The following is a 13503-nucleotide window of genomic DNA, read 5'->3' as shown; positions in this document are numbered from 1 at the left end:
CACTCTGTCCCACGGTGCAGATGCTCTTTCCTGTTGGGAATATAGTACCAGAGACTCAGCTTCCTTCCTTTCTGCATGTGGCCTTGGAGAGGGCGGGACCTGGAGGGAGGAGGGGGCTCCAGAGGAGGGAGGTGGGACAGAGGCTTCCTTGGGTTGAGGAATTCTGCTGTGGCAGGCTGAGGTGTGGGCCTGTGAGCCAGTGGAGGGAGTATCCCACTCTGCCGAGACGGCCGGGGGAGAGGGCCCTTCTCAAGGCCAAGGCTCTTTGTGGAGGAGGGAGCACTGGACGCCTGGTCAAGCCTGGCGAGCTCCATACCATAGTGTCCTCTGCAGCTCAGAGAGGAGCAGCGCCCAGCAGAGGCTCCCATCTACCCTGCCCCACTTCCATCTGGGGGGCAAAACCGGGAAACCTCATCGACGAGGGTATCTCAGGTGCCTCCCCACCTCTCCCACCTCCCTCATTTCCTGAGGGAGCCGGAACCTTCTCCTTCTCAGAGGGGCCTAGATGCACACAGTAGCTCAGAGGAGTGCCCACTTTGCCTGCTCTAACCTGGACCTTTGCCCTCACTCCGCTCCAGCTCCTCCAGCCATGGACTCGGCAGCCAGGGACAAAACGCAGCCCGTACTCCCCACTGGTATGAGCCCTTCTGGGTGGGCCGAGGGAGGGATGGTGGCAAGAAAGATGGGGATGGTGGGTTGGGGTCTGACTGGAGCTCTCTGTAGGGTGGGGAGAGGAGTGGACCACCCTGGGGGACAGGCTGAGGGGTAGGAAGGGGAGCAGATTCGGCAGCCACTTCCTGCAAGCCTAGCCCAATTGACGCAGCTGCCCAGGCTCTTCCTGCCCAGGGCCGGAGTGGCCGGAGCAGGAGAGGGCGGAGCAGCTGGCCCGGGGTGCAGCACTCAAGTGGGCCTCAGGCATCTTCTACCGGCCAGAGCAGCTGGCCAGGCTGGGCCAGTACCGGAGCCGCGAGGTGCAGCGGACCTGTTCTCTGGAAGCACGCATCAAGGTGGGCATCGGGCAGGAGGCAGGAGTGCTGGGGGCGAGCTGAAGGGCTGGCAAGGCCTCACTGCCTGCCTCCCTCCCACAGTCGGTGGTGCAGTCATACCTGGAGGGTGTGAAGACCGGGGTGTGGCAGCTGGCCCAGGCCCTCGAGGCCGTGCGGGGAGCCCATGAGGCCCTGGGCCAGGCCCATGGGCTGCTCCGGGATATGGCTGAGGCTGCGCAGACCCTAGAACCCCTGCGGGAGCAGGTTGTGCAGCACAAACAACTGCAGGCCCTGTCTCAGCTGCTGCCCCGGCTGCGAGCTGGTGAGTGTGCCTGGCCCTCGGCCTCAGCCCTCTGCCAGCTGGTTGACAAGCACCAAGGGGCTTGTCGCTGATCAAGGGACTGGGATGCCAGTGGGAAATTGCATGGAGGGACACATCGGGGCCCTTCCAGAGAGTAATACAGGCTCCAGATGACGTATGAAGCAGGGTGCCTGTTAGCTCATTCTGGGGTTCCCAAGCATAGGAGGGCTTCCCTGGTAGCTTAGCTGGTAAAGAATCCGTTTATAATGCAGGAGTCCCTGGTTTTATTCCTGGGTCGGGAAGATCCCTTGGAAAAGGGATAGGCTACCCACGCTAGTACTCTTAGGCTTCCCAGGTGGCTCAGTAGTAAAGAATCCACCTGCAACAAGGGAGACCTGGGTTCAATCCCTGAGTTGGGAAGATCCCCTGGAGGAAGGCATGGCAACCCACTCCAGTATTCTTGCCTGGAGAATCCCACTGGACAGAGGAGCCTGGTGGGCTACAGTCCATGGGGTCGCAAAGAGTCAGACATGACTGAGCAACAAAGCACCGTACAAGCATGGAATGTCTGAGTCAGGACTGATACCTGTGGCTCTGCCCAACTTGGCTGTTATATACTGAACTATTTCCCTAACAGGGTGGTCAAATAGCCACTGGCATGACTCCCTCCGCCAAGTTTCTCCCTTCCTTCTATTTCATCAACTCAAGGGTTTACACCCTAACCACCATGTAGGCCCTTCCCTGGGTCTTTTCAGGCTGGCCAGTGCTCTACTGTACTGATCATTAAATCTTTTACACATCACCCCAGCCCCAGGGCATCAACATCCACTGCTGTACCCACTGCACAGGTGGAAAGGTTTAGACTCAAGGCTGTCTCTTCTCTCTGATTAGTGCCAGCTGCAGTGGCCCACACACAGACCCTGATTGACGCCCAGCAGCTCTTGGAAGCCTATGTGAGCCTTCGGGAACTGGAGCAGCTGCAAGAGGAGACGTGTGCACCTCTTGGGGGCCTGGAGTTGCCAGTCTTCGAGGGGCTGGGCCCTCTGGCTGAGGCTCTGGGCCAGGCTGTGGAGGCGGCCGCAGGGGCTGCAGGGCAGCTGGCCCGGGAGGACCCAGCCTTGCTGGTGGCTGCTGTGCGTGTGGCTGAGGTGGATGCTGGGCGCACCACCTCCCTGGAGCAGGCTCCACGGGACTGGCGGCAGCGCTGTCTGCGTGCACTACAGCAGGGCTTGGAGCGGGTCCACTTCGGGACATCTCTGCAACCTGGGCCTGGGGCACTAGCAAAGTGGCTGGAGGCTCTGCGGGTGGCTCTGCCAGCCGAGTTGGCCATGGCTGAGGCTCTGGTAGCACCCTGCTGCCCACCACACTACAAAGTTGTCCAGTTGTGGGCCCACACCCTGCATGACGGCCTGCGGCGCTGCCTGCAGCAACTCCTGGAAGGGCCTGAGTTGGAAGAAGCCGACACCTTCACCCTGCTGCACTGGGCGCTGCATGTGTACCAGGGGTCAGTGTCTCTGGGGCAGTAGGGAATGGGGACATCAAAGGCTGGGGGCTCCGTGTAACACTGGGCAACCCATCTCCAGGCCAGAAATGATGGGGAGCCTGGAGTTGGGGCCTGAGGCTGATGTGTCTGATCTGGAGCCCCTCCTGACCCTGGAAAACATTGAGCAGTTGGAGGCAACATTTGTGGCCAAAGTCCAGGTGAGTAGTTGGAGCCCAGGTTCAGAGCAGTTCCGCCGCCACCCGTGGGCCTGTATTTGTGGAGTCATGTATCTACCCGTCTCTAGCAGTGTCAGTGCCCTGCTACATCCTGCTGCTCCTTGCCCCCCTTCCCCAGGCAAAGGTGGCCCAGTGGCTGCAGAAGGCACTGGATGGGGAGGTAGTCGAGTGGGGCCGTGAGCAGGAACCCGACACAGATCTGTCTGGCTTCTACCACTCGCCAATGCCAGCCATCGTGCTGCAGGTGGGTGAAAAGTGGCGAGACCTGGGGGCAGCCCTCACAGGGAAAGGGAAGGAGGGCAGGACCAGGACCCCGCTAATGGCTGCCCATCCCTACCTGTAGATCCTGGAAGAGAACATTCGTGTGACCAGAATGGTCAGTGTGTCACTGCAGCAGCGGATGCATGGCATGGCACTATCAGAACTGAGCACCTTCCTGAGGAGGTCTGACCCACTCCCAACTCCTGGCCCTGCTCCTGGGCAGCCCTAAGGGGTTCTGAGTGATCAGACACACCCATGGGAAAGGACTCCTTCAAAACAGGGCCTTGGGTATCTTGGAGGTGGGGCCAGAGTACTAAGGACTGGGGTTGTACCAGAGTGACAGCAGGTACCGGAGCCACCTCTGCTCTTTGCAGCTTCAGCGATGCTCTGATCCGATTCTCCCGAGACCATTTCGGCGGGGAAGCAGTGGTCCCTCATTACGTGCCCTACCTACTGGCCACCCTCAACCACCAGTTAGCACTCAGGTACCAGGATGTGCCCACAGAACGCCACCTCCACTAACCCCTGACTGAACATCGATTCAGTATTGATCTAGCCTACACTGGGCCTTTAGGAATTTTAGACTCACGTAACCCTGGGGTTCCAATCCTAGTTCTCCTAATTACTAGCTCTGTGACCTTGGGCCAGTTATCTAATCTCTCTGAATTTTGCTTCTGTCGTCGATAGTATATGGGTAATAATGGACCTTCTGAGACTCACGTGAGATTATAGATATAAAGTACCTACCACAGTACCTGGCACAGAGTGTTCAATTATTCATTCATTCAACAAATATTTATCAAGGCCCTATTCTGTGCCAGGTAACGTCTAGCGTTATCTCTGTGAATATAACAAAAATATTCCCTTCCTCTTGGGTTTTATGTTCTCTGGGGTGTGGGCAAGAGAGGACAAACAAGTTAATGATGATTTTGACTCCCTCCTGGGATTAACTCTCTCCTCTTACCGAAACAAACTGAAAGACATAACTTGCTCAAGATCATACCGCGAATTAGAGGCAGGACCAGGTGGCATGTGTGCCTTCTAACTCGCTGAGCCCACCACTTCAGCCTCAGCTGTGTCCACACTTTCAGAAGTGCAGGGAGCTGGCCTTCTTGTCCCCTCAGGCGACACACTTGTGCCACTAGGTGGCGCCCGAGTGGCTAGACAGCAGAGGTTCTCTCGGGCCTTGGCCTTGGTCCTGAAGCCATCCTTTTGGTCGGTCCAGCTCCTCCGTATCCGTCCTGCAGCCCGAATGGGTGGTTCCCGGAGTCTTGGCTCCAGTGGAGGCAGAGCTGGACAAGTTGCAGAAGAGGATCTGTCGCCTGGTGTTGGAGGCGCTGCTGGCGGAGCTACAGGTGAGGCTTCAGGGGGAGACGGGGTTGGGAGGAGGAGATACAGCGTATGCATGGGGGCCTCTGCTGGGGAATGCTGGGTCTGAATCGTCCCTCCAGCTACGTCTCTGAACTCCGTTCCCAGCCCCTATTCGCGGCTCTGCCCTCGCGCCGCTGGCTCTCAAGCCCAGAGCTGCTGGATGACGTGTGCGAGCGGACGGCGCGATTCTGCCAGAACTTTCGGCACGTGCGGAATCCCGCGGTCCAGGTGCATCTGCAGGGAAAGGCTGGCGGGGGACGGGGGTTATCAAAGCGCCCATGCGAAAAACATCCTGGACCCATTTGATCGCGATCCCCACAGCTGTTGCTGGTAGAGGCGGAACGTACGGTGGTGCTGCAGTACCTAAGTGCGCTGATGCAAGGCCGCCTAGTCTGCCGCGGTGCTGACGAGAGGACCCAGGCGGCCGAGCGCCTGCAGCACGATGCGGCCCAGCTTCAGGAGCTTTTCCTCGGTTTGGTGAGAATTCGCTGGGCGAGTGGATGGGCGGGAGTCTTAGTGATTCGATAGGGATCGAGGATTGGAGAAAGACCAACACCTGCGTGCTCAGGGCCTGGAGGAGAGCGTTCAGTGTGTGCCAGTGCTGCTTGCATTGAAGGAGCTGCTGAACCTCCGCGACCCCACGCTACTTGGCCTCGAGGTGGCAGGCTTGCGGCAACAGTTTCCCGACGTGAGGTGCGAAGACCGGCTGGGAAGGGAGGAGACCCAGGAGGGGCTGGGCGGGGCTAACACACCCGTAAACTCCACAGCGAGGATCACGTCTCCGCCCTCCTGGACCTGCGCGGAGACGTGTCCCGAGAGCAGCGCCTGGCCGCACTCAGCTCTCTGCGGGCCGGCCCGCAGCCCTCGCCCCCAGCTGGTCACCGAGCACTTTTCAGCCTCGTGCCAACACCTGCACCCTCGGTGGCCTCCTGCTTCCCCTCAGGGTCCTGTGCCTGACTCCTGACTGCCCGCAGAATAAAGTCACGTCCCCATACGCCTGAATTGTACGTGTTGGCGAAGGGTGGATGAAATAAAAGTGCCCACGAAGGGCAGGGGGTCCAAGTGCAGTGACACACTAAGGTATCCTGGTTCCAGTTCTGATATGTGGCTGCGCCCCACCTATCCCAGTACCAGACCTGTATGTGGGCTGCTTTCCCAAGTACGGGGACTTCCACAGTGTGCAGGCTACACCCTTACGTGTGCGCGCACCCGCAGAGAGCTCGCGTCTCCAACGCCAGAAGTCAGTCAACTGAGGCAGAGGGGGCGGGCTTAAGACAACACCCCACCCAGGGGCGTGACCCGATGGCGGACACCACCCCCCGGCTCTGCCTGGCCCCACCCCAAGCCGTGTCCTCGGGCTCTTGCGGCAGCAGAGATTGACGCGAATCCGCGCTCCTTCGTCTGAGCGTGCGCGCGCCCGAGCCCGTGCGTCACCAGCGTCGGCTCCCGCGGGCTGGGCAGCCGGCGGCCTGTGTTGCGGAGCGGGAACAGCGGCGGCGAGAAGAGGATTGAACAGGTGGGGGCGCGGCACGCGGGTGTAATCCTCCCACCCCCACGAGGCCGAAAAGGCGTTCGACCGGACCCCTCCTCATCTACCTGGGAACCCCGCTCCATTGTCCACTGGCCCCGCCCTCCATTGGGCACACCCTTTGCCCCAGCCCCTGCCACTTATTGGCTGTAGGTCACGCCCCTCCTCGATTTCCTAGTACCCATTGGCTCCTCTTCAATGTTATCTTCCCTTGGAGTTTCCTACTGGCGCAGACCACACCCTCTTATATATCACCAGACTCCGCCTTCAGTCTGGGCTCCTCCCACAACCATCTTTCATTCATTCTGCATCTAGTGCTGGGTACTTTGGTCATGGAGGTGAATGAGACCCGTCCCTGCCCTCAGGGAGTTCAGGGGATGATGTGGGGGGACATGGACCTGGGCTCCAACAATAACAGCCTAGGGTGGTAAAGAAGCCGCTTGGGCACTGGGAGCCTCTAAGACGCTGGGAAGGCTTCTCAGAGAAGGTGAGGCCTAAACCCTGTCCTGAAGAATGGTTAGGAGTTTGTTACAGGGAGACATTGGGAGGGCATTTTTGGCAAAAGGACCTGAGACATGAAAAAAACAGGCATATCCTGGTAATTCCAAAGAGGTAGGTCAAATGAAAGAAGGGGAGATAAAGAGGATTGGTACAAGTAAGAGGCCTGGAGAGCAGTGAAAAGTGCTCTCACTTTTCTTCCAGAAAAGTGTATGGTTAGTTGAGGGAAAGGAAGCCTGAGCCTGAAATCATCCAGCAGCTTGTCACTAGGCAGAATGCTGGGAGGAGGGGAGAAGGGATCAGAACTGGCTGGGGAAGCCATGTGCAGGGAGGGAATGATTCCAGTTCTGAGACGGACAAGGGCTCTCGGTTTCATTCCTTTACTGAACAACTGTTCTGGGGACACAGCTGTGAACACTTAGAAGGAGAAAACAGACAATAGTCACATATACTGTACTTCAGATGGTGATGACTGCATTGGAGGACAATATTGTAGGGAAGGCGAGGTTCTGGTGGAGAGGGTTTAGAGGAGGTTTACTGTCTTATAGAGGGTGTGTTGGGAAGGCTTTTCTAACAGGATATTTGTACAGAAATCTGAGGAAAGTGAGAGTGACCCCTGCTGTTATATGAGGGGAAAGCGTTCCAGACAGGGACATTTTCAGTTTGAGATGCCTGTTATACATTCAAGTAAACATGTTGAATTGAGAACTGACAACATAGTTTGAGGGGCTTCCCTGTGTTTCAGATGGTAAAGAATCTGCCTGCAATGCAGGAGACCTGGGTTGGGAAAATCCCTGGTGAAGGGAATGGCAACCCACTCCGTATCCAGTATTCTTGCCTGGAGAATTCCATGGACATAGGAGCCTGGTGGGTTACAGTTCATAGGGTTGCAAAGAGTTGAAAATAGCTGAGCAACTTACACACAGAGAACACTAGTCTGAAGTTTATGAAAGAAGTTTGGGCTGACATATTTAAAACCATGAGAGTGGATGAGATCACCCAGGGAGAGAGCATAAATGGAGAAGAGAAGTTTTCAAGTTCTGGACATTAGAGTTTTTTTTTTTTTTTCCAGGGGAGGGGCGGGTAAGGAAGGATTTATTGTAGCAAGTTAGGAGAACAGCGGGATCTTTCCCAAAGCAGTGTCTCTCCACATCATGGTGTTAAGAGGTCAGAAAGACAGGGATGACCAGCAAGGAAGACAAGAACAAGCAGCTAGTGAGATGGGCGAACTATGTCCCAGTGTATTCAAGAACCAAGTGGAAGATGTGGCCAAGCTGAGATGAAGTCATTAACTTTGTCAAGTTCTACTGATCAACATGAAGATCATTGGTGACCTTGGTCAGGTCAGTTTGATAGAGAGCAGGGGCCAGAAGTCCCTACTTGAAGTGAAATTTAGGAAAGAAGGAACTAGATAAAGACTGAGTATAGATGACTTGGAGTGTTGTATTACCCTGAGAAGCAGCTGGAGGGAGATGCAGTGAAGCTATGGGGTCAAGTGAGGGTTTTGTTTTTTAAGATGGAGAAATAACAGCATGTGTTTATACTGACGGGAAGAATCCAGCAGAATGGAAGAGACTGATGATGTAGGAGATGTAGGAAAAAGGAGAGATGCTGGAATTGTGTCCCTGAGTAGACAGGAGAGTTCGGAGGATGGAGCCTTTGGTCAGTCTCTGGGGAGAGACTGGGTTAGACTGAGCCCTGGTACAGAGTTGGGGTAACCGTCCTGACACTGGCCTTGGATGACCACTAGGAAGATGGCTCTGATAGGAGACACCCAGGGATTGGCTTGGATTGGCTGAACTTTCCCTCTGCTTACAAAAAGCTGGTTCTAATTTAGATTTGAACAGATGGCCCAGGGGGAAGAGAGCATTCCAGGTGGAGGGACTAGCATAAGCATGGGGCAGGTAGGCCCAATGGGCTGGAGGAAGTGGATGGAGCTGGGTGGGAGGGGCGGAGTGAGACTGAGAAAATGCCAGAGGTAGAAGGCAGATAGAAGGTAGTGAGACCCCCTCACCTTTCATCCTGGCAGCTGAGGCTACACTGTACCAAATTCCCAGTCTGGGTGGGCTCTGAGCACAGGGATTAGAATCATGAGTGGGGGGCTTAGGCCTTACTCTCAGAAGCTCATGGGCTAAGGGGATTTGAGGAACCACCATCTGCGTGGATGTATGAGACTTCCTCCTGCTTTCCCCCAGTCCAGGGAATGGACTAACTAGGGTGGAGGTGAGGGGGCACAGGGCCTGCTGGCCCTGAGGCCATACCCACTCATTGCTGGCCTCCACATCCTTCCTGTGTCTCCAGAAGTCGACGGTGTGGGGAGCTGGAGTGACCCAGCCGGATGTGCCCTCCAGAACAGAATGGTGCTGGACTCAGGTGCTCAGGTGTATGAGCAGGCACCTCCCAGCCCGCCAGCCAGCCCCTCCTCCTTGGCCCATAGGCCGGGGCCCTCAGACCGAAATGGGACAGCGCTGTTCCCCTGGCCTCAGTCCCTGGCCCTGCCCCTGGCTCTGTCCGTCCCCTCAGCCCTGCAGCCCCGGGCGGAGAGGCAGCCCTTCTCAGAGCTGCACTTGGGCCGCCGTGGACACATGCGGCGCAGCGAGAGCACCTACACCGTGAACAGTACTGGCCGGCGAGGAGGCAGCACCCAGAATCGGGCCCCGCCTGGACGGGGACGGGACCCAGGTAGGGGCACCCTGCGGCCTGCAGCCTCCCTGCCTCATATTGCTAAGGCTCGAAAGGAGGCAGGCCACGGTGCCAGCAAGAGCCCCTGCATGTTGGTGGCTCTGCGGCCAACCAATATGGACCGCGAGCGGGACAAGTTCTTCCAGTCCCATTACACCTACAACCCACAGTTCGAGTACCAGGAACCCATGCCCACGGCTGTGCTGGAGAAATACTGTGAGGCCTCTGGACAGTTCATTCATCAGGTCAGTGACAACTGCCCGCCTCACCCCAGCCCGGACCACTTGAGCGGTCCAGCCTGACCTGCTGCTGCGGCCCTCTGTGCAGGCAGTTGGCATCATCGAGGCTGTCCTGGAGAAGTTTGGGACCTATGAACACTTCGAGGCTGCAACGGGGGGCCAGCTGCTGACCAAGTGCCAGATCTGGTCCATTGTGCGCAGATACATGCAGAAGGAGGGCTGCGTCGGGGAGGTGAGCTCACGCTGTCAGTGATACCCCTTTTCCACCCGCTTCCAACCACACTGCCAGACTGGGCAGTGCCAGGCCCAGCTCTGTTCTGGTGGAGCTAGTGACCTCAGGCCAGCCCTGCTCCTGTCCCTGCCCCAGTCAGGTGGGAGCTGGCTCCAAGCAGCAGTGGGGCAGGGTGGGTATTGTGGCCAAGTTTCGGGCCTGGCTCCCCTGTGGCATCAGCAGGTCCACCTCCCCACTGGCCCCCGGGGTTGGTGGCCATGACGTGCGTCTCTGCCACCCACAGGTAGTGGTGCAGCTGAGTGAGGACCTGCTGTCCCAGGCAGTGATGATGGTGGAGAACAGCCGACCAACATTGGCCATCAACCTGACTGGAGCCCGCCAGTATTGGTTGGAGGGCATGCTGCGGCACGAGATAGGTCAGGGTGTGGTAGGTGGGTGGGCTGGGACATGGGGGTGGGGCAGTGAGGGGTCCCAGTAATTCCACCCCCTCTCATTTTTCCCCTTCCCTTCACCAGCAGCCACCTCCTCCCTCAGGCTCACAGAGATACGCCAGAACATGCCAGCCCACTCTTTGGGCTCACCCTCATTTCCTGTTTCTTTTGGATATCTTTTCCTCCCTCAGCTTCTTCTCTGATTTCCCTTGTCCGTGGGGCAAGACTGCTGAGGCCCAGACAGGCCAGAGGGAGAACCCTAAGGGCCCCACTAGTCTAGCCACAGTACAGGCCTTCCACGGTGGATACAAGTTCAGATTCTGGGAAGGGAACTGGCTGAAGACACAGATGGATTTAGGAAGGGACTGGCCAGGCTGGAAAGGCAGGCATAGGACACGAATTACTATTCTTTCATGTCTGTCACTCCTCGTCAAGAATCGTGTTGCTCTGGGCAAAAGGGTTTTTGCTGAATATGTCAGCATGAGATGGGCATGCAAGGGTATGGGACTGGCCTCTTTAGGGGGCTGCGGGAGGTGGGGTGGGGGAGCAGTGTTAGTTTGGGAGAATTGTGTGTGTGTAGTCCTGGACGGGTGGGGGAGGATTCATGTGTGTGAACCTCTGGATCCTTGGGTGTGAGTTTACCTGAAGATAGTCTTGATGATGCCTTAGGTTGGGTGAGTATGGGTATGGGGTGGAGAGGCTTGTGTGAGAGCCTGATTTTAGGGACATAAAGCTATGTGAGTCACCGGATAGAGGTCCAGCCAGGCAGAGCAGGGCCCAGATAGGGCCAGGCAGGAAGACCCCCTGGATGCTCAGCCCAGCCTCTTCTTTGCCCTCCCCACAGGTACCCACTACCTTCGGGGCGTGAACAACGCACGACAGCCGTGGCACAGTGCCGAGGGCCGGCAGCAGTACGGGCTGCGGCCAGCAAACCCCACGGAGGAGGGCCTGGCCAGCCTGCACAGCGTGCTGTTCCGCAAGCAGCCCTTCCTGTGGCGCGCGGCACTGCTCTACTATACGATACATCGTGCCGCCCGCATGTCCTTTCGCCAGCTCTTCCAGGACCTGGCGCGCTACGTGCAGGATGCCGATGTGCGCTGGGAGTACTGCGTGCGTGCCAAGCGCGGCCAGACTGACACCTCGCTGCCTGGTGGGCACCAGTCCTCGGGGGTTGGCGGGGGAGTGCCTCGACCTGGGGCGGGAAGGTGAGGGTGGGGCTTTGGACCTAGGGCTCACGGCCCTCTTTGCCCACAGGCTGCTTCAGCAAGGACCAGGTATACCTGGATGGCATCCTGCGCATTCTGCGGCATCGCCAGACCATCGACTTCCCACTGCTGACCTCGCTGGGCAAGGTGAGGGGCCACAGGGCCTTCAGAGGTCCCAGTCAGCTCTCCCCCTCACTGCCGTATTCCCTGAGCCTCTGGTTGGAACTCCACTGAGGACTGGGTGCCAGGCCTCTCATTGGGGGAGCGTGGGTGGAGTGAGCACAGGCGATGAGGTGACAGTCTGGCAGCCAGTATAGGTGCTTTTTCTAGCCCACAGGTGTGTGTGTAGACACTGCTAAGGAAGTGAGCATTCCAGGCCAGGAGAGCAGTCAGGAAGGCCTGCAGAAGCAAGCTGGAGAAACAGCCAGGGATCAAGCCCTTGGCACTGGGTATTTGTGCCAAACTGAGGAAGTTGAACTTCATCCAAAGCAGTGGGGAATCCAAGGAGCTTCAAGCGAAGGGTGGCACAGATGTTGGCTTTAGAAGGCTCTGTGTGTCATATGGGAGGAGAGGCCTATGGAAGGGAGTGCAAGGGGAAGCAGAGAAGGTAATGGCAACCCACTCCAGCACTCTTGCCTGGAAAATCCCATGGGCAGAGGAGTCTGGTAGGCTGCAGTCCATGGGGTCGCTACTAGTCGGACATGACTGAGTGAATTCCCTTTCACTTTTCACTTTCATGCATTGGAGAAGGAAATGGCAACCCACTCCAGTGTTCTTGCCTGGAGAATCCCAGGGACGGAGGAGCCTGGTGGGCTGCTGTTTGTGGGGTCACATAGAGTTGGACACGACTGAAGCGACTTAGCAGCAGCAGCAGCAGCAGCAAGGGGAAGAGGAGGCCTTTCTCATCTCTTCTGCAGCATTGATGGTGGTCTGGCATAACCCCGCAGTGGCCATGCAGATGGAGAAGAAGGGGCAAGCTGGAGAGATCTTCAGAGAGTGGAATCTTTTCAACTCAGTGGCCACTCTGAGTGGGAGGGTGACATATTCTAAGTCCCCACCCTGGAATCTGACCTAGGGACTGTGAGAAGGGTCAGGCTGCATAAGCTGGCACCCAGGAAGGCTGGCTATGAGGCGTCTAAGGCGCCTGGTATCCAGGGAAAGGTGTTTGGAAGGCAGTTGGATACCCAGATTTGGAGATGAAGTGGGGAAGCTGGACTGGATACAGGAGTGGGGTTGAAGCACATAGATCTTAGAAGAACATTTTGAGAAAAAGAGCAAACACACAGGATGGAGCCACAGGGTACAGAACGTGGGGAATGAATCAGAAGGGGAGTGGGAGGGGTTCTGGGAGCAAAGGGCTATGGGCTATTGGAAGAGAGCTGGGACCAGCTGCCTGAAAACCAGGGGACCCTGCACTGAGGCCCAGCTTTCTCCCTGCAGGTTTCCTATGAGGATGTGGATCACCTCCGGCCCCACGGGGTGCTGGACAACACCCGGGTGCCCCACTTCATGCAGGACTTAGCGCGCTACCGGCAGCAGCTGGAACACATCATGACCACCAACCGGCTGGATGAGGCAGAGCTGGGCCGCCTGCTGCCTGACTGATACTGGTTGAGGGCTCCGGATCGGCCCCCAGAACATGAAGCTGGTTGCTCTGTGCTTCCACAGCCTGGGTGTTTCTTGGGGCCTGGGGAGGGCAGAAGCATTTCAGGAGGGAGGAGCGGCAACAGCAGAGAATTTGTGCTAGCCTCCCTGGACCCCAAGGGCCAACAGCAGCATGTCAGGCAAACTGAGTCTGCCCTCCTGTCTCCAGCTGTCTGTTGAGCCAAGGAAGAGCCTGAGGGTGGGAGGGAAGCTGAGCATGGATGGGCATTGAGGAGGGGCGGGGTGGGAGTAGAAACTTGTTCTTGCATGAGATGGCTTTGGGTGTCTGCGTACTCCAATCTTTTCATCCCCCACCTGGCCCCTTGGTGCTCCTTCAGCTTTCACGCTGTCTACCTCTCACTGGGTCCTGGTGGGGATCTCCCTTCTCCTGGGGTGACTGCCTGAG

General features: G+C 57.4%; 2 protein-coding genes across 2 annotated transcripts; both read left to right on the top strand.

The window, feature by feature from the left end:
* Nucleotides 1-589: 589 nt before the first annotated feature.
* On the top strand, nt 590-5595 carry EXOC3L1 (exocyst complex component 3 like 1). Its single transcript, XM_052656568.1, has 13 exons — nt 590-635; nt 847-1007; nt 1089-1308; nt 2179-2791; nt 2871-2988; nt 3125-3250; nt 3350-3450; nt 3642-3752; nt 4493-4622; nt 4744-4866; nt 4960-5115; nt 5207-5331; nt 5406-5595. The coding sequence occupies exons 1-13, from the start codon at nt 590-592 to the stop codon at nt 5593-5595; spliced, it is 2220 nt and encodes a 739-aa protein (XP_052512528.1).
* Nucleotides 5596-6106: 511 nt separating this feature from the next.
* MATCAP1 (microtubule associated tyrosine carboxypeptidase 1) lies at nt 6107-13284 on the top strand. The gene is made up of 7 exons (XM_052656370.1): nt 6107-6154; nt 8966-9591; nt 9674-9817; nt 10101-10233; nt 11093-11398; nt 11503-11600; nt 12894-13284. Exons 2-7 carry the CDS (start codon nt 9022-9024, stop codon nt 13056-13058), a joined length of 1416 nt encoding a protein of 471 aa, XP_052512330.1. The 5' UTR covers nt 6107-6154; nt 8966-9021; the 3' UTR covers nt 13059-13284.
* The last annotated feature ends 219 nt before the right edge of the window (nt 13285-13503 follow it).

Source organism: Budorcas taxicolor, chromosome 18 (genome assembly GCF_023091745.1).
Source record: "Budorcas taxicolor isolate Tak-1 chromosome 18, Takin1.1, whole genome shotgun sequence".
Classification (NCBI taxonomy): Eukaryota; Metazoa; Chordata; class Mammalia; order Artiodactyla; family Bovidae; genus Budorcas; species Budorcas taxicolor.
Note: the sequence above shows the minus strand (reverse complement) of the source record. Positions and strands in the feature narration are given on the sequence as shown.

What these genes read in the sequence shown, in the direction of transcription:
- EXOC3L1 (XM_052656568.1), top strand. Translation starts at nt 590, where the DNA reads ATGGACTCGGCAGCCAGGGACAAAACGCAGCCCGTACTCCCCACTG. An exon ending in GCAGCCCGTACTCCCCACTG is followed by an intron (nt 636 to 846) that starts GTATGAGCCCTT and finishes CTTCCTGCCCAG; the next exon opens with GGCCGGAGTGGCCGGAGCAG. An exon ending in CATTTGTGGCCAAAGTCCAG is followed by an intron (nt 2,989 to 3,124) that starts GTGAGTAGTTGG and finishes CCCCTTCCCCAG; the next exon opens with GCAAAGGTGGCCCAGTGGCT.
- MATCAP1 (XM_052656370.1), top strand. Translation starts at nt 9,022, where the DNA reads ATGGTGCTGGACTCAGGTGCTCAGGTGTATGAGCAGGCACCTCCCAGC. An exon ending in CATGCTGCGGCACGAGATAG is followed by an intron (nt 10,234 to 11,092) that starts GTCAGGGTGTGG and finishes CCCTCCCCACAG; the next exon opens with GTACCCACTACCTTCGGGGC. An exon ending in GACTGACACCTCGCTGCCTG is followed by an intron (nt 11,399 to 11,502) that starts GTGGGCACCAGT and finishes CTTTGCCCACAG; the next exon opens with GCTGCTTCAGCAAGGACCAG.